At 38.7% G+C, this 25,431-nt stretch overlaps 1 protein-coding gene across 3 annotated transcripts in view; it reads right to left on the reverse strand.

Annotated features, from left to right (window-relative positions):
• The window catches only part of RAPH1 (Ras association (RalGDS/AF-6) and pleckstrin homology domains 1), a gene marked incomplete at both ends in the record, with an annotated part of 57,487 nt that extends 36,378 nt beyond the window's left edge, over window positions 1-21,109 (reverse strand). For 2 of the 3 annotated variants that reach the window (XM_082001321.1, XM_082001320.1), the window contains 3 exons: window positions 16,029-16,543; window positions 17,403-17,508; window positions 20,990-21,109. In XM_082001321.1, coding sequence (XP_081857447.1) covers window positions 16,029-16,543; window positions 17,403-17,508; window positions 20,990-21,109 — 741 coding nt within the window. Of the gene's footprint in view, window positions 1-4,242; window positions 4,319-16,023; window positions 16,544-17,402; window positions 17,509-20,989 lie in introns of all 3 variants that reach the window. The other variant, XM_082001319.1, reaches the window with a different exon arrangement.
• Window positions 21,110-25,431: the final 4,322 nt, after the last annotated feature.

A 25,431-nucleotide genomic window follows, 5' to 3' on the forward strand; every position in this document is an offset into this window, starting at 1 on the left:
CATCACAAAAAGAGAAGTCATGCCCTGGCAACAAAGAGGTCTGCCCCCCAGTGCATCATCTTAGGTTCATTTAGGATATAAAAACAATTCCAGCTACACAAAGTAGTATGTCCCGTCCCGCTCACACCTCCCCGCAATGCCAATAATCTTTCTATCCTGTTGCAGTAAGCTGACTGCTTCCACAGTACAAGGCCATAATTTCTCATAATGGGTATTTTCAGTTTTAAATTTTTTAAATCTTCATGCAACCAGAATATTAAATTATCCTTGGAAGGTAAAAGTAGTTTGAAACATCATAAAAGTATCAAAATTTGGCAAAAGCTTCAGAGAAGGCAAAAACATGCAAAACAGGCATGAAATTATATACAAGCTAGGTTGCAACAGTGTCGGAAGGCTATTTAATCGCTGCATTCACTAAAATACTCAGTGAAGCTTATTCAACATGAGTAACACTGAGTCAAAGACTTGATGCCTAATTTATTTACCAAATTCTTTAAAGATCGCATATTTCTAGGCCAGCACTCAACTAAGGGTGCAAACCCAAATAGAATATAACATGTGCACAGTTCAGAGCTGGCTAAAAAACCTTCTAGTAGAAGAATTATAAAGCTGTATTTTTTTATGTACAGGCTAGCTTTCTCAATAAAATACAGCCATGAATTACAGCCATACCTTTTCATACGTTTTTGTATAAAATGACTAATGCAAATGCAGTGCAACTGAAAAAGCTTCACAAAGTTATTTCCACTAGAGGTAGAAAAAATTCACTTAATAGGCTGTCCTGGTTTCAGCCAGGATAGAGCTGGTTTTCTTCACAGAAGCTAGTGTGAGACTGTGTTTTGGATTTGGGATGAGAAACTGTTGATAATGTGCTGATTTTGGGTTGTTGCTGAGCAGTCAAGGACAGTCCAGCTTCTTGTGCTGGCTTGCCAGCAAGCAGGCTGGGGGTGCACGGGAAGCTGTGAGGGGACACAGCCGGGACAGCTGACCCAGACTGGCCAAAGAGATATTCCCTACCATACGACGTCATGCCCAGTACATAAACTGGAGTTGGCCGGGGGGCGGAAATCGCTGCTCGGGGACGGGCTGTCGATCACTGAGTGGTGAGCAATTGCTGTATTGGGCCTCACTTGTTCTTGTACATTCCTTTGTTGGTATTATCATTATTGTTCCCTTCTTTCCTTCTGCCCTATTAAACCGTGTTTATCTCAACCCACGAGGTTTTTCCTAATTCTCTCCGCCGTCCCACTGTGGGAGGGAGCGTGAGCGAGCGGCTGCGTGGTGCTTAGTTACTGGCTGGGGCTAAACCACGACAAGGCATTAGCAGATGTTAAAATTTTCTACCAAAAGGGGATCTAGAAAATCACTCTGTCAACAGAAGAATTTTAAAAATCCACACTTATACCTTGATATTTTAAATGGTGAATACAGAGCCAGACTCCACTTAGGATTCCCAGTTAATCTAACACCAACCACCACTCAGGCAGAACTCAAAATACCATAGCCTGGTGATCTATGTCAAGGGGTGACAAAGTGACTGTGCACAAAAAGTACAGAAACATTTTTACATTAAAAGATGGACTATGGTGATCAAAATTTCAGAACTAACAAAAAAAGGCATATAAATAAGCCTACTAATGTCTCCATAACAAACTTCAGCTGGTATGGATAATCACAACACAGAAAACTAGATTTGGGTAAAATTAACATTAAAATTTAAAAGTTGTAGATGCTGTTAGAACAAAAAATTTTAAATAGTTTTCTCATGTAGTTCATTCAGGAAAGACAGCTAGCCTTGATGTTTATAAAAACATGGAATATAGTCATGTTCCAAATTATGTTTTGGACTTCAAAGGTTTCCTATATCCTTTTTTTGAAGACAGGAATGTAACATCCATTATTTTCAGGCCTAAATACCAGAAGTTCATGGACAGCTATTAAATATTGCATTTCACAGTGTTTTCAGAGAACTCAACACAATACTCCTCTTACATACATGTAGTTGCTTATGCCAGAATGTTTTTTCAATGCTGAAATATCTTCATACCAATCACCAACTCTATATCTACAAAACATGTTTGCTAAACATAATAGAACAGATGGACTACCAGGAAAATGAAAATACCTTTCAAATATTCAGAATATAATTGATTACACTATACTAAATGACAAGTAACCCCCTACATGGCCAAAAGCGCAAGATTTTCTCCCCTATTATCCCCGCCAGTTCCTTTATGAAAAGTTCAGTGAGTTGTTCTAATTCTTGAGGTTTGAAGGTCTTAGGACAGAAGCCAGTTTGAAAAAAATCCACAAAAAAACCCCAAGAAATGAAACACACAAAAGCAACCATTGAAATTATTTCTAAACCAACACTGAATTACTAACACTGAACATATTAGAATTATTTTTTTGCAGAGAGTAACTGATGGGTATATTTTAAGAAGTAAAGATCATTTTAGAAGAGGTGATAAACTGAGCTGTCTAGCTAAGTTCTGAAAGATGCAGACTGTGTAGCCCATCTTGCAACTGTAGCAGGCCATTCCTTCACAGGTAACATGCTATATACATTGCCTCATTTCTTCAATTCTACTCGCACATTTTTGCAAAACCTTGACAATCAGATTCATATCAAACACTGATCCATGCTCTTTTTACACACCTGACTACCACTCAGTACAGAAGTGGGACAAATTTAGAGAGATTCAATCTCATTGCTAAGATACAGTTGTATTGAATTCCTCTAATTTTAAGGTAAGGGCTCAGAATACATACATGCAGGTTTAAAAACAGTACAATACAAAATGAAAGGTGCCAAATATATTCTTTACACTGTCAATTTGCAAATAATGAATAAAACCTGGGTGGCAAGTGTAAGACGACGACAACGTGGCAATCTTCTAAGGTATTTTATCTTATTGTTCTAATGCCGTAAGTATGTTACAATAGAAAAAACTCCTTTCTGGTTAAATATTATCTGTAGGTTCAAAGACATTATTAACTCAAGGTATGTACAACAAAATAACTTACCTCAGTACATTAAAAAAAAAAAATACAATGACTAGACACTGAGGACTTGTGTACATAAATACCTTGCCACATTTCATGCAAAACTCTTCAACAATTTAACATTAACATACAAACCTAATTAAACCAGCTGGTGGCACTCTTGTGCTACTATTCCAGATTTAATGACCATTGAGAAACACTACAAAAATCTTTTTTATAAAGCCTCCTTCTGTCTCTAAGAAACTAACTGAAATGAGGCAAACTGAGTAAGCAGTGTCCAAGAGAGCTGCATCCTTGCAAAACTTTGTTGAAAAGATAACTACTATAGCTTTCATTTCAGCTATATCAGTATGTTGAATTCTTTAGACTCCAGCTTAAAGTATTAGAATCCACTATTTTCAAGAGAACTCAAGAATTAAAAACTGTTTAAACATATTTTTTGTAATTTGATCCCGAAGTGGGACAAAGATAGGAAAGGAGACCTGAAATTTTTCTTTGCAAACTCTGAGATTATGTATTTATATGGGATGTATAAGAGCACACAATATAAAATGATGACCATCTAATTAAAAAAATCCATTTTCTGCTTTCCTTTGTAATGGGGGTGGTTTAGCCTGGAGAAGATGAGGCTGAGGGGAGACCTTACCACGCGCTACAACTACCTGAAAGGGGGTTGTGGTGAGGTGGGTGTCAGTCTCTTCTCCCAAGTAACAAGCCATAGGACAAGAAGAAATGGCCTCAAGTTGCGCCAGGGGAGGTTTAGACTAGATATTAGGAAAAATTTCTTCACCAGAAGGGTTGTCAAGCATTGGAACAGGCTGCCCAGGGAAGTGGTTGAGTCACCATCCTTGGGGGTATTTAAAAGACATGTAGATGTGGTGCTTAGGGACATGGTTTAGTAGTGGACCTGGCAGTGTTAGGTTAACAGTTGGACTCGATAATCTTAAAAGGTCTTTTCCAACCTAAATGACTCTGATTCTGTGACTGCCAAGAGCAATCATGCTTCAGAAAAAGCGTTAAGTGTTATTAATTGGGCAACGCTACTTAAAATACTAGACAATAGGCAGTGATAAAGAGGACTAAAAAACTTGACTGTCATGATATACATGGATACCTTACTGCACTGTTGGGATACTAATGAATTAAACTCAAATCACTAATGTGTCAATTTGCCCTCAGCACAAAAATCACAACTATTGACATAAACAGAAGCCTTATAAACATGTCATAACTTACAGGGGTCATTCCAGCTTCCTCTTCTGGAAAGTTAATGGCATGCTTGGACTGATTGATGGAATGTCCCATAGAAACAGTAAAAATGTAGGGAAATGGGGAGGGAAGGATGCAAAAGGAGAAGAGGGGAAAGGGAGGAAGGAGAAAGAAAGGCTTTATTATCGCTCAGAAGAGTGAAGAAAGAAGCAGTGATGGCAATTAACTTAAGCAAAGACAGCAAAACTGGATTAAGATGTTGCAGTGGCCCTCATCCAAATTTCTTACGGACAAATGATCAATTCTTTGAAGACAAGAGGAGACTCAGGCTCTCTTCTATGGGAAGGGAGGAGATAGGATGCAAGCATGTTTTCGACCACAGTAAGAGAGAGTCAGTAATCTCAGATAAAAACACTAGAGTAGACCATCAGCAGGCACACAACACACTTTTTTTACCTTTGGAACAAATCAGAAAATAAACCCAGGTAACATTCTCTTTTCACAACCACTTGCTCACTAAACCAACAAGTCAGTTAAATTCTCTAAAAACTACAAATAGAAAAAACCATACTGTCACTTTACACAAGCTTATCTGCTTCCAATCTCAGTTCCTCCATACCAGTAAATAACATAATACACTCTGGTGACATTTACTAAGCACATATAAGAAGAATGTCCATTTAGTAGAGGTTTATCTTATTTCCAGTTGGCCATACTATTTTAGATCTCTGAGTACCCTCACACTGTAATTCAGTCTTGTTCAATATCTTTATAGATGATCTGGATGAGGGAATTGAGTGCTCCCTCAGTAAGTTTGCAGATGACACCAAGCTGGGTGGGAGTGTTGATCTGCTGGAGGGTAGGAGGGCTCTGCAGAGGGATCTGGACAGGCTGGATCGATGGGCAGAGGCCAACTGTATGAGGCTTAGTAAGGCCAAGTGCTGGGTCCTGCACTTTGGCCATAACAACCCCATGCAGCGCTACAGGCTTGGGGAGGAGTGGCTGGAGAGCAGCCCGGCGGAAAGGGACCTGGGGGTGCTGGTTGACAGCCGGCTGAATATGAGCCGGCAGTGTGCCCAGGTGGCCAAGAAGGCCAACAGCGTCCTGGCCTGTATCAGGAATAGTGTGGCCAGCAGGAGTAGGGAAGTGATCGTGCCCCTGTACTCGGCACTGGTGAGGCCGCACCTTGAATACTGTGTTCAGTTTTGGGCCCCTCACTACAAGAAGGATGTTGAGGTGCTGGAGCATGTCCAGAGAAGGGCAACGAAGCTGGTGAGGGGTCTGGAGCACATGTCTTATGAGGAGCGGCTGAGGGAACTGGGGTTGTTTAGTCTGGAGAAGAGGAGGCTGAGGGGAGACCTTATCACTCTCTACAACTACCTGAAAGGGGGTTGTGGCGATGAGGGTGTTGGTCTCTTCTCCCAAGTAACTAGTGATAGGACAAGAGGAAATGGCCTCAAGTTGCGCCAAGGGAGGTTTAGATTGGATATTAGGAAAAATTTCTTCACTGAGAGGGTGGTCAGGCATTGGAACAGGCTGCCCAGGGAGGTGGTGGAGTCGCCATCCCTGGAAGTGTTCAAAAAACGTGTGGATGTGGCGCTTCAGGACATGGTTTAGGGGACATGGTGGTGCTGGATTAATGGTTGGACTTGATGATCTTAAAGGTCCTTTCCAACCTAGTGATTCTGTGATTCTGTATTTCCACAATCTTCGGGGGGGGGGGGGGGGGAGACACAGACCACCAGAAAAAAAAAATCCCCACAAAACAAACAAACAAATAAACAAAAAACCAAAACAAAAAAAAAACCAAACCCAGGACATTTGTGGCTCATGACAAAATGTTCGTGGTAGTGGCAAGCTTCTTAGTGTGAAGTTCTTAAGGGATCAAAAATTGAATATTATGCTACTAAAAAGCTGAGTGCCTAAGATTTCCAGTGTGTCATCCAATGTTTGCTCCTTTTCCTTCAAAGATACAGCAGTACTTGTTTCAGATATGTTAATTTTGGTAACCGAGTTATACAGTTAAGGTTTGACAAATGCAAAAGGGATTACTTTATTCTTACCAAAACCTCAGAAAAGGAAAACAGACACTTAGAAACTGAAGTGGCAGCTTTAGATAATGGAGCTGCCTGATACTTCCACATACAAGATGTTCTCAGTTGCTTATAAAAATTTTGCCAAGCTGTAACTGGCTAAGACAAATTTTCCACGATGGGTTACTGTTATAGGATGATTACTAGTCATTTACATTAGATGAAGTATTTCCAAGAAAGGAAAGGAAGGTGTATCTCATTTAAAATATGGATGTTTGTAAAGGCCTCTGCACATCTGACCATGAAATAGATTATCGGCATGGGTATCCTCAAAGACTTGCTTTGTGCTGTCCCATGTGAAGTTAACCAAATTTGTCTGAGCATAGCCTTTAGAATTAAAACTGTAGTCCATAAAGTCTCAGTGAAGACTGGAGCATCACAATCAAAAAAGTTTGCATCCTCTCATGGAGCACTGCCCAGCCCTTCAACTGGACTGCATACTACTAATCTTGAACAAAAGATTGCCCAAGTTTGAGAATGCTTGGATCCACGGTGGGAGAGTACAGCAACCGCCTTTAAATTGCAATGCCTGGCTTCTGCAGATCATATTGGAGCCAGACGCGGGAAGTGAGAATCTGAAGCTATTACTCTGTGCTCCCAAGCGGCCAACTCTCCTCCTGGAACTTGTGCAACTCCACTTCACTGCAAGCAACTAGAATATCCTAACTTTAAGTGTTCAACTTCACAACTTTTTCAAACAAAACAAAAACACCAATCAGGACTAAAAAAATTAAATATATTTATTTATTGCAAGTATTTCTTAACTACTAGGAACACTTACAACTTCATGCCAGTTCTGACTGTTACAGTCTGAACCTATTGAAATTCACTGCAATTTAAGAAACACGTCTGTGGACATTTCAAATTAAGGAACTGCTGCACCATGTGTGAGGTGCACTATTTGCTAGCCCATACACCTCCCAGGTCAGATTGTGATGCTTTCCTGTCAAACACAAATTCCCTGGGACACAGCAGGACAGAAAAGATTAAAAAAGCTAGTAAACATTTCAGTTCAAGCTTAGTTTCACTACTCGTTTTAAGAAATCTAAGACTAAACTGCCACAAGAGGCAGACCTGACCTTCCCCCAACCATGTGCTCTCACATCTCTTTTGTGTGGACAGCAGTGATTTTGACCATGTGGTCCAGTGGATCAATAAACAACTAATTCAGAAGGATTATTTTTCAGGGAGACCACAAGCTGATCCAAATCACTAGGCACCTGCACAAACACTAATGCCAATACAAGATGGGGCAAGATTGCCCAATTCAGCAGTAGCATGGACCTAAGTTTGCATAAATAAAACATGAAATCCCAAATAAAGTTTGTCTGCAGGGAGGATGTTTCAAGCACTGGAATCGTCCAAAAAGAAAAAAAAACCCAAAACATAACAGGAAAAAATAAGTAAGATGGAGTATAATTTCATGGAAAATGGCTGTCTGATCTGTCCAAAAAGAGATGCATTAAGTGGAAGATTGAAAGAAGGAAGGAAAAAAAAACCCCACAAACTTCAGTAAAACTAATTCATGCGCAACTGGATTAGTTAGAGAAAGATCATCAGATACTTCACCCTGGGAAGCGCTCTACCTGCAGCACAGAAAACAAGACATCAAAGCAGCTAAGAAACGGTAAGGAATAGAAGTACATGTAGCTTTTAACTGGTTTTGTTTGAATCTGTTGCCTTTTACACTAAGTAGTAACTGTATTAAGTAACACTGGTATACACAGCTGGAGAGCTAAAAGTCACAAATCTACCCTTTTGGTTAAAAGCAGATAAGCCATACGAAAAAAATTAAACATGCATTCATAAAGCAAACCCCTGATGTGGCTGGTCTAAAATCTTGACTAACTTCTACAAACATGAGACTAGTAAATGTCCAACACAGGAAACTGTAACCAAGGCTGTAAATTTGGTTAACTAAAAATTAAGACTTTTCTTTATATTTGCAGACAATTTTTGTTATAATAGACTAAACACTAAGCAGCATGCACAAAACTGACATGGCTAAAAGGCCAGTTCTCAGTTGTTTCTTCAGAACATCAAGTCTCATTTTTGGGGTTCAAACTCCTTTACAAACCTGACAAACCCTAATTTTCATCCTGTAAGTTAGAAGTATACACAACTGAAGAAAACTGCATAAATTCTTTTCTCCTCTTAAGAGTTTAATGTTCCACAATTGGCTGCTGTGTTCTTAATTTTTGTCATCTGTTCCAAATTTCATTTTTGGCAACCTGAAGTAAGGACAAACAAGTAATCTGTTGCTAATTTCCTACAGATGTAGTATTTCTCTTCCCTAATCTAATTAGATGTAGCAAAAAGGTAAAGGAATTTGTCTTGGGGTTAAGTGGACTGGTATATCTACAAATAAATTGGCTGTTTCAAAAGCTGCATTAATTAATCACAACTTGTAGAGAGATATCTTCACCGGAAACTGCAACCAAAGAATACAACTCCCTGCAGTGCTTTTGACAAAAGTTGGTAACATCCTAAGGCAAGAATTCTCATTCTTCAACTCAGTCTAGTGCCTTGGTCCAAGACTGCTGCTTCTGAGAGGTATGTTGCCTAGATTTACATGGTCATTGATCTATGGTATTTTGTCTCTTGCAGATGAATCTATTAAGAGTTCCAACTTCTGAGCAACGATTTTCTTAGCTTGTCTGTATCAAATGATACAACTTCTTCTCAATAAATCCTATCAAACACAAGCATTTTTCTAAAGTGCTGTGGAACCAGCATGAAAGCAGTGAGATTTATTTTAAAATATGGTTATTTACACAGCACCCAATTCAAACTGTCTTCTACAACTGATGAAGTCTGTGATAGTGACTTCTCTAATCAATGCATGTAAAGAGGCAGGAGGGGAAGCTAAAAGGATAACATAGGTCACTGGACTGCAGAGAGCTTCCATCAGCAACAGCAGCTGTTCCACTGTTAGTATAACACATGCACATACATACACAGAAGTCTAACCATTTTAAGCGGGTACCAGCTCAGCTGACTACCACTGCCACCAGCTCACATTCTTTCCTCATAAACAGGCAAGAGCCTACTGCAACTGGAAAGTGAAGGCTGATGTACCTTGAACTATGTGCCTTCATCTTAGAAAGCCAGAACAACTAGAGAATAGAATCCATCAAGTGTTTGGTATCTCTAGAAGAACACAATAGAAGAAAGGCCAAGCACACCGCAGGCAAATTCTAACTGATACAGTACAACTTCCTGGAGACAGTCATCTCACTACTGCCACATGCAAGGGGCTACCAGGAAAGTTTCTGAAGCAGCAGTTTTAACTGCAGATAAATGCATTTGGGATAACAGAATTTGAGTCATTCAGCTGCTCGTCCACAGAAGACTCCAACATCACAGAACAATCAGAAAGAACAACATTTAGGCATAGACGATTCCTTTAGTGTTCGTACTTACGGTAATAAAATAAACCATAACTGTAATTTTTGAGTTGATACTAGCTTTGCCAGCCAGCTATGTCAAACAAGACATGTATCATACTGTCCATTTTCCTGTTTCTTCCAGGGCGGGAACTTTTAAGCTTATTCAGCAGTGTGAGGCAAATTCTTACTGACAAGCAATTTCAGAAGATAAATATATTCTTACATGTTTTACAGTTCCTGCTACACTTTAGCACATGAATAAAAGTTACCGCGTAAATTTTAAATTCATGGCTATGAAATAAGTCAGATACACTGATTGAAGAATCAAGATTTACCAATACAAGGATAACGTTTAAGTTCTCATTGCCCTTATTTTAAATCTATATACCCCAATTTTTAAAACCTACCATTCTATGCATGTGCAGTAATTTACATTTTTAGAACATCTCCCTTGATTCCAATTCAAAATTCTTACCAAAAAAACCCCAAACCCTTCCAATCATTTGCTTTGCAGATTACATAAGTATTATGTGGGAAAAAGTTTAGATGCTAGTTTTGCAGGCATTGGGAAAAGTGTATTAGAAATCTTTGGGTTCTAGTGCATCATATGTCAGAAACTGTTACTGTCATGCATAAACTTCATGATCAATAGCCAAACACATTTGATTGCCAAAATACATCAGTATTGTTTATATTTCATAAACTGATATGTTTATCTCAGTATTTTGAAAGCCTCCAAAAACATGTCAAGTGAAGCATCATTTTGCATATATTTCAAGAACATTTGAAAACTGGACAGCTCACACTTCTTAGGCCAAAAAATATGGAAGCCAAAGTAATGCTTCAAGATGATAAATATCCAGAATTTTCCTTTACTGTTGACTTACTAAAAAGCACTTTATGACTAATAATTAGAAAAAAAGAAAGAGGAAGAGATGGTCTAATTGTGTTTAAAACTGAGTCTTTCCATTGACTATTTTCAGCTTAGGAAAAGGATAACCGAAAACACTCCAGAATACACTTTATATACAAAACTAAGGACATAATAGAACTGGCAGAAAATGAAATTAGTTTTGTTTTTTTTTTAAAAAGAGTCTTCAGAAAAAACAGAAAACAAATGTCTGTCATGCCTTGTTTGTTGCATATCTGTGACTACTCTCACAAATTGGAGACTAAGATCCTTCACATCTGCTAAGCACACAAAACATGGAACATAAGGAAAACTACTCAAACCTTCAGCTCCCAAAATACAAGAGCCAGTAATTGTCCATTCCTCCAACAGCTAAAATAGACCACAACTGTTCTTTAAATCACCTACAAATAATACTTGAGATTCAGCAATCAAACTCTATTTTAAGCCACTGTTGCTTACCGAAGACCATACAGATTATAAACAGTTAACTGCATTTTCATACACTGTAACATTTAGTAATCACACATAAACCAGGACTACAATAATCTTTAAGAGGTAGAAAAGCTTCTGTGTTATGCCACTGTGTAGCAGTATTATTTTAGTGACATGTCCATACAAGAACCAAGGCAAAATTGCCATGGACACAAACTTTGTCTCTCCTTACGCCCATTTCAAGTTTTCCACTTTATCCCACAGGAGTTCTTAGCCAATACATATTTGTTAATGTGCACTGAGCTTACGTTACAATCATTACTAACTGTCATGTTCCCAAAAGCTCCCTTGTTTACTGCTGCCTTCTTCCAAGTGAAGCAAAGAACCTGTAGTTTTAGTGCACTGGTAGTCCCCTGTCATGATTTTCACCTCTCACAGATCAAGTCTAAAACTACAAAGAATTTAAGCTAAAAAAAAAAAAAAAATCATGTAGCATTACCAACTGTTAAATTATGCATTATCTTCATACGTACGTCAGAATCTCTCAGCTGTGCAAACTGGGTTACAGACATAAAGACGACCATCGTGTTGGGAGGGACGGGGGGTGATGCTGTTATTGTGCCAGACCAGATGGCAGATTTCAAACTTATCTGCAACCTCTTCACTGAGTACATGCAGGACAGTAACAATGACTGTCCATGAATGGACCCTTTCACCGATCAGGCAGAACTAGCTACATGAGCTTGATGACCACAGTTCTCTATTCTCTCCCCACTACCTTCTTCTACTGCTCTAGCACAGCCCACGGAAAATAGAGACAATTTCCTGGCATCAGAGGGACCAAAGGAAGAAGGAAAAAGATAACATGGGCGGGTGGAGGGGACAAGTTAGTCATAGCCATCATTTCCCCTACCTTTAACTCATGCTATTACATCACTCATTCGGTCTACATTCAAGTAAAGTATCCCACATGCAGAAACCAAGATTTAAAGAGTATGCCACTCATTACACAACTAAAAGCACAGAATACAAAATGTAACCTACCAATTCAAGGAAGAATACTGTTCAAGCAACGATCTGGGAAATAATTTTGTGAAAGACAAATTTCAATTTAGCAAAAATTACAGTGGGTTGGGGTGGGGTAGAAACAACTTTTCTTACTCAGCAATGCTTAGAGGAGACTGAAGACAAGAACATAAGTGCAGACCAACAACACTTAGTACCACCAAGACAGGATCTCAAGACTTCAAAGCAATTGTCTTTGAAGACATTAATGTTCATGGTGTCCAAAGAGATAGTGTAAGAAGTGTTATGAAAGGGAGAAAATTAAACCAATCATGATGACAACTAATAAAACCATGATTTCAGACAACCCAAGGAATTCCAGTCAACTCTCCTGAAAGTGGCATAGAGACAAATTCAGAATGAGAACAAGGATGGTCCTGGCCAACAGGACCACCAAGAGTTATCATCTGTCATGGTGCTGATGTATCTTCAAACCCAGGAAGTTCCTACAGCACACAGACTGCTAAAAGGAAGAGGAAGACAATGACACTGAGGTGCCTGTCCACTTGCTCAGGCAAAAAGATTTGAATAATCCACTGCCACCCAACGGGTGTACTCCTGCTCTCCCTTCCAGCTTCCAGTTCTTGGCTACAATCCCCCTACTGCGCATCAGCACACAGACTCCTCTGAGCCTATGCAATTCGCCCAAATAATACAGAATGAGCCCCAGAATAAAAGCGTTAAGTTTTGGTGTGTTGAGTACCAATCAGTGCCAAAGCTGGGTCAAGGGAGGAGATCACAGAATCATTAAGGTTGGAAAAGACTTTTAAGATCATCAAGTCCAAATGCTAACCCAACAAATGTAGACAAACGATATAAATAAGAGCTCTGGGGCGGGAAGGAAGGAAGGAAGAGAGGAAAGGGAAGTCATATCCTCCCGTTTTTGGTGGTTGTGGAATTGGAACCTCTTTCCATGAGATTTGCCACTATTATCAGTCAGAAAATGTACTAGACTATACATACCTTCAGTGGGCCAGTGCATGGCAGTTCTTTTATGGGATTTCCCTACGCTTCCAGGTCAGAGCGCTCTTAAACATACAGCAGAATGATTTTTTAAGATAGAATACTGAAGTTAATAACTGCAAAGCTTCATTTCCTTTTTCCAGACAAGCATTTCCTCCTATCAAAAGTGCCTTCCATTTTACTTCATTTTATTGGAATCACAAGAGGAAGAACATAACATTAAGCTGCGGAAAAAAGGATGACTTTTTATACTGCCTGGAGAGGACAGAAAGGATCGGTCAAAAGGGTAGAGCTGCCAAGTCACTGACCTCTTTCATAAGAGCCATAGTGGCAAAGAAAAATTTTAAAGGTCAGCTTAACTACAGACAGTCTCAAGGAAGAAAGGCCAAAAGAAAAGACCTAACCTGAAGCACTATGTGAAAATAACAAATCTCAAAACAGATCTGCTATTGCCATGAAGTAATAGCCTCTCCCACTTTCTGCATAAAAAACAGAGGTTTTTTCTTACATGGGCACTAGGTCTTCTTCAAAGCCTACTTCCTCAGAGGGATGTCCCCTATTAGATAAACAGCAGCATTGAGTCTACTGTGTGGGTGGGTGGGTAGCCCCACTAGGAAAAGGTATTTTGGTTCACAACCTAGCCATGAAGATTAATAAACCCCTAAACAGTAGTTTTCAGGCACTAAATGAATGAAAAAGGAAATAAACTCCTTGGTTGGTACCCAATGATTCTGCCAAAAAATCCTTGGGTTTCTGCCCATTTATAAGGTGAATTTAATTTAAAAACTACTACCATCTGTCACAAACTCCAAACAAATGTGATTTTCCCTTTTTCCATTCACCAGTGGTGAGAAAAAAAAAAGCCGCTTCAAAGTAAAAAGTCCCATCCCTTAACAGTTTTAATACTGAGTATTTAAATACCAATTCTGTAAACTTGGGGAAAATTTCTGAGTTGACCACCTCCCTCGGGTGACTGAAATTAAAAAGAACAGAGTAAAAACAAAGCAGTACTGTTAATGAGCGTAGAGGTTTTTGGTCTCAAGAGGTGAGCAGAATTTGGTTCTCAAATTACCAACGCTTTCTGGCTACTTCCTTCAAAGGAATCATTCTTATCAACTTATCTGGGCAGAGAAACAATAGCCACATTCTTATGAGAAGCAATCACCAGGTTTATAAAGGCATCTCTCACACGTCTTTGTTAAGAAAAGCTTTTGGGGGTGATTTTGAGCCTTGCAGTCAGCGGCTAAGAGCTCAGAAAACAACTGAAAGAGCAACTGCAACACTTGCAGCAATACAGATTAGCTTCCTGTGAAGACAAAGCAACTTCTTGGCCTCTGTCTCTTGATTCACCAACATCAAGTTACTGAAGTGCAGCAGGTGGTCTGTTGATTACTCATGCCATGCAAAGAATTAAAAAATCTGTGAGACAAGAAGGGCAATCTTACTGATGCCTTGAGCGTATCACTCCTGAAGTAAGAGAGGCTGAGATGTAGAGGGAGACCTGCAAAATTAACTGCGGAAAACATCCTGCTTTTTTACAAATTAAGAAATGCAAAAATGAAGTTTTTCTTGTGCTATGCAAGTTACAGAACTGATTAGTTCAAGTAAATCATCTTTTTATCCTGAGCAAAGACAAAAATGCAATATTGCCTAACTTACTACACAAAAAGAGATCTCAGCATGAGTAATAGTCAGATATAAAAAAAAAAAAAAAAAGTCTTGTCACACCACAGAAAGAAAATGACTGACAAACAAACAACAGTATAATCAATGATTATCATAGGCTGGCTCCAATACTTAGGCCTACAGCAATAATGCAAAGGTTTGCATTTTAACCTTCCAAAGAGAAAAGGACACATTTCTATCTACCTCTGTTTTGCTTCACTCAATATGAATGTCCAATAAAAATATAATGAACACCAACTTTTTATACAAAAAGAAAGTTTAGGTAAACTGTCACTCATTCATTTCTCAGCATTTCAAATAAAGATTTAAATCTAAGTGTGACCTTGATGAGTTGATCATTAGACTGACATCTCTACATCATTCACTCTTCACATTAGATGAACCTTTACTGCAGATGGGTAGAGGCATGCTTTCAGCACAGCTCATTCAAATTAGTGTTAATTATTTATTTGAATAAATTCAGCTTGTTCCAATTTTCTCCCGTGAAACAGAACATGCATATTAGTACAACTGACTTTTGAACAGGCCAGATTTCTGTTTCAGAGAAGAAACTAGAAGCTGTCTTGTAGAAATAAGTTCTCTGAATTCACGGGAACATTGTCCCCATTTCCTCACACAAGTCACCAGCACTTTCAATGTTCCCCAAACCGTCTTTGTTTTCACTGAGAAGTTTCCTCTCCAATTAAGTAATGCTAAGGCACCAAAATCCCAACTGAACACCTGCTATTGCTGTATCCCAGCCCAGTTGTTTCTCCTGTGCTGTGCATCGCTTCAAAGAGTTCTCTCCATCATACGTTAAACAAGAATATTAAGTAGAAGCAAATTAATGGTACAATATAGCTCCATATAGGTACTTATAAATTGCTCCATGTATTTCAGGTATTAAGTGTACTGTAACAGGAATGTAGTCCTGTCAGTTGTACTTCCTTTTTTCCACAGCTGTGCACTCCTCAAACTTCAGTTAAAAGCAGTATGTGAGATTTACTTAGAATAAAAATATTAACTATAAAACATTAAAATCCATGACTGGCTTAGGAGGAGGAGATGGAGAAAGACCTTAAAAAAAGGAAGTACACATTCGCTAAAAAGATTCCTTGCAGACAGAAACAACAGAGAAAGAAGTAGCCACAGCACGTGCAGTCCATGCAAAAGCAATCTTAATCTTTAATCAACCCCACTGCACTGAAGACATTTAGCTAGGAGTGTCAGCATGGGGGGGGGGGGGCGCGCGGAATATAAAAAAAATCCCAACCCAACGCAAAATTACACTACCTCGGTGATTGGTTGCCCTTGTGATGTCAAGTCCAGTTCCTGAGGTCTTGTCACCTTATCGATATCCAAGGAGTCCATGCTGGAAGCTGCAGAGGTTACGCTGGAACGGGAGGAGTTACTGATTGAGCGTACCTCAGCATCACTCACTGTGCCAGCAGATGCTGTCCTCCTGTGCTGAGCAGTAACTACTGGTTTGGTGTCTTCTGCAACAGACTGTTGGGCTGCCTCATCCATGCTCAGAGAGGCCTTCTCTAACTGTGCCGTGATGTCATCCAAAGATACGTTGGCATGTGATGGTTTAGTCACCTTACCAGATGAGGAGAATCCTTTCATGCTGCCATGCTTAGTAGAAGGTCGGCTAGCGGGTGGTTTCTGAGCTTTGGATTCTGTGGCAAGGCGTTTCACTGCAGAATTGTTTGCTGAATGAGAGCCAATGCTGCTGAGCTCCTGCTCAATGGAACAGAGATCAGCCATGAGGGCGTCTAGATCCACAGTCTCCCCCTGATTCAGGGCTTCTGCAACAAGAGTTTTCAGTACATGCAGAGTTACTTCATTTGTCTGTACACTTTGTGTTACCAAATTTAACAGTTAGGGTAAGGGAGTAAAGGAAGCTGTATTCTTTTTTCCCACCTGTATTGCAAAATCCCTGCTCACTGCTAAGCAGAAATTTATTTGCACCACTACTCTTGACCAGTCTAAGAGCAATTAAAAAAAAACAAACCCCAAACTATTTAGGTCAAATACATTTGCTGACAGAAGAAGTCTATGAATGTTCAGATTACATTTGAAAAGTTTAAACTGATTAATCTAAAAATACATTTTTATAGTATCATGCCTCCGCTTTTCAAAAAAGTGTAGATGTTTTGCTAAGCATTTTCTGCTAAAGCAATGCAAGATACGTGACACTGCTTTAAAAAAAAAAACCCACAAAATACTATACACATATTCATGCCTTTAAATTAAGACGTCCTATATTAAGGGGAAGCTATTTTGAGACAAGGAAAAACATTATTTTTCTTTAACATGAAAGCATTCTCTAGCTGTATTCTTGCATTCTGTCTCATGAAGCAAGATGTTCTTTCTCCCCATTTAACAGAAACACATCAATTCATTCTTTCACGAGACCAGACCCCAGAAAATGTATTTCTGTACAAACACTAGGCTACAATTCTCAGACACTAGGTGTTGTAAAAGATATTGCTTTAGGATAGTCAAAATTCTGTGCCATCAGAAAGCAATGCCTTCAGCAAACATGTTCTCACTTCAGCTAGAAGTGTATTTAAATGCTTTTATATATTACAATGTTCTCATTTACAGCTGGAACACTTTTTTTTTCTTAAACTAATATTTGAGGGGATAAATGGTTCAACTAACCATTCAAATTGTACATGGAGAAGCGATATGAGAAGTTGGCAAGATTGGTTTCCTGACGGAGAGGTGACCTCTTCACTGGTGCCACAGCCTTGTCTGTATCCAAACTCTGGGGGAAAAAAAAAAAAAAAAAGGGCAGAATAAAGTTTGACAAGGAACTGGACACCTGCAAGATGAATGAAAATTAATTTTCTCTAAGAGAAAGTTTTCAAAAACTGGTATATTAAAAAAATTATCTTTTTCAGGCCTTATACTGAAAACATACGTCACCATACCACAGAGACTTAGCTTGAGTCATTCAATGGGGAAAAGATGTTAGACACATTCTGGGGTTTTTTTTTTTAGAATCAGATGGAGGGAAGCATATTCCAAATGCATTTTTAAGTGGTGCTACATACTAGCTCATTTGAAACAGAGACAGCTGGCTTACCTGTAACTTCTCTGCAGTGAATTGCACAAGTACCTAAACACATTCAAACTGTGGCACCCTCTCCAAGAAATGCCTCATTAGCTTATGGGCATAATCATGGCACAAGCACACAAAAGCATTCAATGAAGTATTCTATTTTCTTAAAAGGGATTTTAAATTGACTAAATTGAAACACTTTTCTCAATAAGCTTTTCCTGTGAAAAATTTCAAATTGTGAAAGCAAACCCAAGACACTGTATGTAGGATAATTTTATTTTTAGAAAAACTAATACAGGTTAAAAAAAAAAAAGAGGAGACATCTTTCTACCCAATACATTGAATTGTTAAGTTATGAAGGCTAATATGGGCATATTATTATAATAAATATACCAGCATTTTTGTAAGTAACAAGCAGTAGAGCACTATGATCCAGCTGGTGACCCAAGAGGTACATACCAGGGTCAGAAGCTGCTGCCCCTGGAGTGACAAGTGTTACATGGCGAATCTAGCTCTTGCTGTCCCGGAGGCTTGATAGGCCTGCAGAGGGTTTGAATTTAAGAAATGCTTGTACTGACAAAGCTTTCCTGAAGATATGCTTGGCCGAAAGAAAAGCACCTTCTACTTCCAAAAGAACAAAGTTTCTCACCTAAGCTTTTTATTTCTATTTTCTATATCTTTACTCAAGCCTTTGTTAAAAATCAAATGCACTTCTCTCCTCCCTCATTTATTTTTGCTGAACTCCCTTCTCTCCTCAGTTTGGCTTGAACTTTAAAAGAAAAATAAAATCACTTTATCAGGAAGTCAATCATCACTCAATGAGAAGCCAGTGATGCAGCTTTGTCTTTCATCAGGTCGAAAAAACCTCTAGTACGTCTGATGGAGCTTACATATTATCCCACACAGAATAGATAATAACAACAACAACAATAATCTATCTATAACCCTAGAGGCAGCAGTGAAACTGGAGACAAAGAGGCAAGTTAGGGCTCATTCCTTCAGATTGAACCCATAGACTGCCACAAAAGATTTCCTGCAAAACAAATACATGCTGGTTAAAAGCATCTAAAATGTGTTTTACTGAATTTAATAATAATTAAGTTATTTCACATCCTTGGAAACACATGTGATATGCTCTCACTATTATCAGAGCATATTTTCCACAACACATTATGATGCTAAACTAGCAGTCTGGAGAACTGCTGAAAACTGCAACAGAACCAAAAGCTTAGTTCTGAATGATCATGGGAAGCAAGGTAAGATTTTCGTCATTTAACCTGCCCCACAGAGACAGGTAACTAGAGCAGGATAAATGTTAATGCACTCTGCATCAGTGCCAAACACTGCTCACATGTGCTGCCAATTTTGTGACTACATTTTATAATGCTTTTAGTAGACCAAGAGTTAAAGAAGGCAAAGTGAATTCAAATGATCTCATGAGCATCTTAACAGTTACAAATCTTTTAAAAAGCACTTCCGTCTGGAAAGGAATCAGAGTCTCACTTTCAATTCCCCCAAAATAAACATTTAGGAAATCTAAAAAAGAAGTTAAAGTTCAAGGAACACAGAAACAGAAAAACCTTACCTCCTACTGCTCTTATGAGTCCAGCTGACAAAAAGCAACAAATGCTGTGACCACAGGAGAATGCACTTTGGAGCTAATTAGCTCTAATCACTCCTCTTTATTGGGACTTTATTGAGACAGCTGCATCAAGACATGACTACTTTCCAAACAGACGAAGTGAGACACAACTAACTGCATTAACTTGTTTATACAAAACCGTATGAGGTCATTCAAAGTTGGGGCAAACAATTTCTCAGTAGTCACAAAAGATACAGGGGCAACTGTCAGGCTATGTTGCAGACTGTGTTGTACAAGAATATGAAAGTGAGAAACAAATAATGTGGGTCCTGCCCTTAACTATATGTTAGTAGGTTTTAAGAATTTTGCATGGATCAGCACACAAACTGAGACATCACCATAAAGTCTGTATGTCAGTAGTATAGCTGTAAGCCCCAAGTAAAGTATGGTTATATGTCTAGGCTGCTCATACCTGATAAAAAATGCGGCAAAGAACAAAAGGTCTAAGACCAAATACCTATTGTGCTCCTCTGTGAAGATCCTCATTTGAGGTAATTTACAAGGCCTTGGCCTTCAAAATGGTTCCCACTTACCATTAAAAATCCTTTATAGAAAGTTAAAAAAGACAACAAGAATTACAATATACAGATTTATTTCACACTGTCTTCCGTTCATCTCAAAAAGCAGGATTCTTTACTGCCCTGCATGCACAAGTTCAGGAAAAAATAAAAATCTTTTTCCCCTACAGTGCTATCTGTATTTAGATCTTGCAGGCAGAGATTTAACCGGAAGATAACAGAGATGAGCCTGAATTTTAAATGCTGTCACATGATTAGCTCAATTTCCCTTTAGTCTTTGGGCAAGATGAAGATGAGAAAAGCTGCCTCTTCTCTAGCTTACTGAAATTAGAGGTATTATACCTTTGTTTAAGTCTACGTGACAGAGGGAGAGGATGAAATATATTACTTGGGAGGGCCAGCTCACACAGCTGAAGAAAACATAGCAGGCAATCATAGAAAATTGGCCTATCACCCGAGGAGTCTGGCATATCATACAAAAAGCAAGAGCTGCTTGTGAAGGAAAGGAAAAGCACTAGAAAGAAGGAACTGTCCTATCCGCTGCCTCTCTGATGCAGGAGGAGTATTCTGGTATTATGGTGAGCCCTCTAGGGTGTATCAGGGCACCCTACCATGTCATCAGCAGCAACATTCACAATTTCTTGTTTCTTATTGCTATTGAGGAACAACAAATAAATGCTGTCATAGCTGGGCAATGTCCAACCATACGTTTGGAGATATAGCCTACCACTAACCAGCTAAAGTCAGTGTTTCTCTATATACATGAGGACAAAATACCAATTCCATAGTTGTCAGAAGGAATCATACCCTTTGGGAAAAGTCACGCTAACAGGTTGTGAAAAATTAACAACTTTGAAATGGGGAAAACAAGACAATTTAGAAACCTTTAAAGAGTACTGAGCTGGTTACATGCTACAGTATACCTTGCTGCAAGTGGTAGTGGTAAGTAGTTAGCATCCAACTAAAAAGAAATATTTAACACTTATAAAGGATTATTCTGTGAGGTAACTGAAACCTCCCTAACCTGTGTGAGCTTGTCCAGTTCCCCCAGCCAGGCCCCGAACATCTTGTCCAGATCCTGATCTTCTTTATCACTATCTTCTTCTGCACCATGGTCAAGTTCTTCATCTGATAATTGCTCCATCTGAAAAAAAATTGAGGTTTGATACTCAAATTGTATCAGTGTCTAAGAAAACTGCTGTCGGCTACTAAGTTTCTGAAAAAGTGTTCTGAAGACAAGGCACTTGTCTGTCCATAAGATTTATAAAAATTGCATACATTCACAGTTTATTATCCTGCTCACAAGTAAAGAGTTAGTGTGAAAGCTGCAACAGATAATAACAAACACCATTCTTGCAGATCACTTTTGTCAGAACCATGCAGAAAAAGATGAAGAACAGACTCCACAATATTTAATACACCACCAGAAATTATTTCATGCTAGCCTTGCATGTGCATTCATTGCCAGCTATCGTTGGCAAAGTCTATTGACTTTACATTACAAAAATTCAACTCTTGTCCAAGGAATTCAGCTGACCACAGTTAAGCAACACCATTCAACCCACAGGACGTACAGTCTCACTGCACTGCAAATAGCTGACTCTACACATCTGTAAACAGAAATGCTTAAATAGGCCACACAGAATGCCAGCAATACATCCCATGAGACAGTTTACAGCTTAAATCATAGACACTGTCCAGATCACTTCAGTGATACTGCACAATTTTTGCCCAACAAAGAAACTCCTCCATGGAAGCAGAGAGTCATCATTACAGCTAGCAGACCCTCCTTCATTCAACAAATTTGAGTGACCATGATAAAGACTTAACATTCTCCAAAGGTTATCTGTTATCACCTCAAAGGAAATTAATCTTTTGTTAAACAAGCCTCTATTCTCTTCCCCAAACATATCCTCCAAGCCCCTTATATGGAGCTAAGACACACATGCCTTCCTGGGTATATCCACACTGTTATACCCAAGATCTGGTTCAGAATTAAAATTTACATACTTGGGGGGGGGGTGAGGGGTGGCAACATAGGCAACAATTTGGGAGTGATCAGGTGCTACAGAAGAGTAAATCCTAGTAAATCCTAGAGGTGTGCTACAGAATGTCCAGGGAGACATAAGAACAGATCGTCACCAAGAACTACACAAAAAATTCATAGAGTGCTGTGCAGTTTGATTTGGTCAAGTCACAGACTACATAGCAATTTGCTACATAGCTTTCAGAAAGCACCAGTTTATGTTTCATAGATTTAAAAGCAAACTTTCTAAATGCTAGTTTTCAGGAAAAGACAAATTTTGGTCTGAAAGATACCACAGTGCTGCAGAGTTGAACTGATGACAGATGTTAAGAAAGAGAATATAGGTCGTCTTGGAGAAAAACTGTTAAATCTGTTTTTTCCTTTATATGACAATAGTTCATGCAAAAAACATCCACTATTTAAAAACAGCCTTTCCTTCTATTTACATATTGCTTATAGTTCACTTTACCTCGATAAACTGATCAGGGAACAGGAGACTTCAGAGGTGATCTGCAATACAGAGGACAACAGAAGCCAACACCTACCACAGATACAAGACACAGCCATTCAGTTGTTCTAGGCAAAGCCACTGAAGTGTCCTGCTGAGATTTTAATTTTGTGAGAAAGCAAAATGCAGCTGCTTACCTTAAAAGCAGCAATAATATTAAAGCTAACCTGGCATGGCATACTGCACCGAGCAAACGCTGAACAGACTAAATTCACTAACTGAATCTCATTTCTTCCAACACTTGAGTCCTGTCAAGTACTTCTAGCACTCCAGGGAAGGGGAGGAAGTTCTTCCCAAAAAATCTAAGAGTGGTGCTGAAATCCAAAGAATGCCAATATGCTTATGTAATCGAGTTGCATCCTTCCACCAAGACTGCACCAGTTTTTATGTTCTGTAAGTCTGGAATGCCTCCCCCTGCAAGATTCCTCCCCATGATGTCGCCTGAAAGCCCTTCCATACAGAAATGGAGACAGCAGGGTAGCAGCAACTTATACTTTGCCTGAACTTCTGCAAAACAAACAGAAGCTGGATTCCACTTTCACACCCCTTCAAAGCTTTGCTTTCCTACTCCTTAGGCTTTTACATGGACCGGAAATTTTGTAAATTCCCCAAAAAACACATTATACTTAAGGTGATATGGTCAAACTGCTGTAACTGTTTGCATTTGACAACACAGCATTTCTCAAAGTCCAGATATACTTGAAGTAAAGAATTTTTATTTGAAGGCTAAGGGAAGCTATTAAAAGCACGTCTTAGGAAATACAACTGTGAACTGGCAAACCAAATAAATGGAAAATGTGACATAAAACAGACAGAGCTCAGTCTTTACAGATACTTTACACTGCTAGCCTTTCCCTCTTTGAGCTATTTTTGCCACTTACTCTACAGTGAGATGGGCCTTGTTTTGCAGTGCATTCATTCTACGGCATGGTTTGTAACTCATCCTTTCATTAAGAGAGGAGCTTGTTCTTTTTACTAATATTTCTGAGAATCTGTGCTGTGGAAAGAAACCAGTATTCTCAATTTTCAAAAAACTGTTGCTTTAGCTATTTTAACTTGGCATCAGAGACACTGCTTTAGTTCCAGTTACTCTGAAGGCAGAATTAGCAGCCTAAAGAAAACTTTTACAAGTAAAGTACTGTTGTGTCAGCAAGTCTGGCACTAAACCCTGTAGTACTTGCCAGCTCCTTGTAGTCCCCACCCAAGCTTCCTAACGTCAGCTGCATTTCCTATCAGCCTGTCAACGTTTGCTTGCAAAAGGCACACAGAGGATACTGTCTCACTTAAGAAACAGCTAATATTAACTTACTAGTTCGGTAAAAAGGATCTCTTAGCACAAGCTCCACTACTGGAAGGAAATATCCCCAAGAACATTAATTAAAGGATTAACTCAATAAATTAAGACAGAGACAAAATGCTCATATAACAGTATCTGAACTTTTTGACATAAGAACTCAAAACAGTAACAACTCAAAAAGAGTGCACATTCCAATTAAAAAGCTTTACATTTCCCTTTTTAGAGCCCATTTTCTTTCTCTCTCTTGTTGATCACAGCAAACATGCACCACACTTTAGCAAATCATGACCTAACTGGGACTTATCACACCTTTCTAAGGACATAACATTTTTATTTATAACAAGAAAGAAAAATAGCATAAGTTTATGGGTTGGGGTTTTTTTTGTGTGTGGTGTTTTGGTTTTTTTTGAAGGAGTCATTTAAAAATAAATTAGGTCTAAGAAACGGAAAAGGAATAACTGTTCTAGTGTGACACCATAAAGCTGCTTACATTTTTAAAGCATTTGCAAGGTAGCAGAGTTTAAGTAGCTGCTAGCTCATACCAGGTGAAGTGCCAAAGTAATTTTAGGATTCAGGTTATTTTTCAACACTTCACCTTCTATTTTGTTCAAGTGCCTGTTAGACTGGAACGTAATGATAATGAGCAGCATCATTCTGGGATACCTAGACAAAAGTAAGATACCAACATGGTATAGTCTTACAAACACAAGTAAGGCTTCATGCACTAAAGTGTGGTCTATGTACTATTTCATTATCCACTATGGATTGCATCAGTCAACTTTATCTGTTTGAAATGCTATTTAAACAGGCAGACCCATAATTGCTGTAAGTCAACTGTCTAATTTCAAAACAGTTCATTAGGTTTGTTTACCTTTAAATGCATGAGGCACAGTATTCTAATATTATTTTATGAAAAATTACTGAGGCTTTCATTAGAAATCACCAGTTGCGACATATAATCATAACCTACTATTTTAATTGCATTGTAAGGAAAAAAAAACCCTTACCAACAATTTAGGAAAAAAGAAACATTTACTCTTTCAAGTCGATTCTTATGCAAGCCATTGTAGCTTTTACTATGCCAGAGGAAGCATGAGATTATGTGTAATCAAAACACATGAGGAAAGATGAAAAGCCCAAGAACAATGCTTCAAATATATCACTGACATATTTCAAGACAAGGCACCATTCCAGAATTCTGAAACTTAAATTGCTGTCATCAGAAAGTAACAGATTTGGGACAGAGGTAAATTATAATCAAAAGTGTCTTTCACTGAGACCCCATTCTGCAGACTTGCACTTTAAGATGGTAGTTCCCACCTTAAATCAATCCAGTTCAAGACAATAGGAAATTTTACTATATTAACAATATTTCCTTATAATGAAACACTCTGCACTGAAAAAGTAGTTGTAAAAGAATCAGACTGCAGGATTTGTTTACACCACACTTAATTAATGATGGAAAGATTATCAAAGAAACAAAAATAGAAATCTGAGTCCAGCTGGAAACACCAATGTGCTTAAAGGGTCAGTACAAGAATGTGTTTATTCACTATAATTGCAGAAGCACTATAATAAGCATTTTGATCTAGAGACACTTAAGTATGTTCAAAGGCAACTGACAGCATAAAACCC

Source organism: Phaethon aethereus (genome assembly GCF_964289735.1).
Source record: "Phaethon aethereus genome assembly, chromosome: 6".
Taxonomy (NCBI): domain Eukaryota; kingdom Metazoa; phylum Chordata; class Aves; order Phaethontiformes; family Phaethontidae; genus Phaethon; species Phaethon aethereus.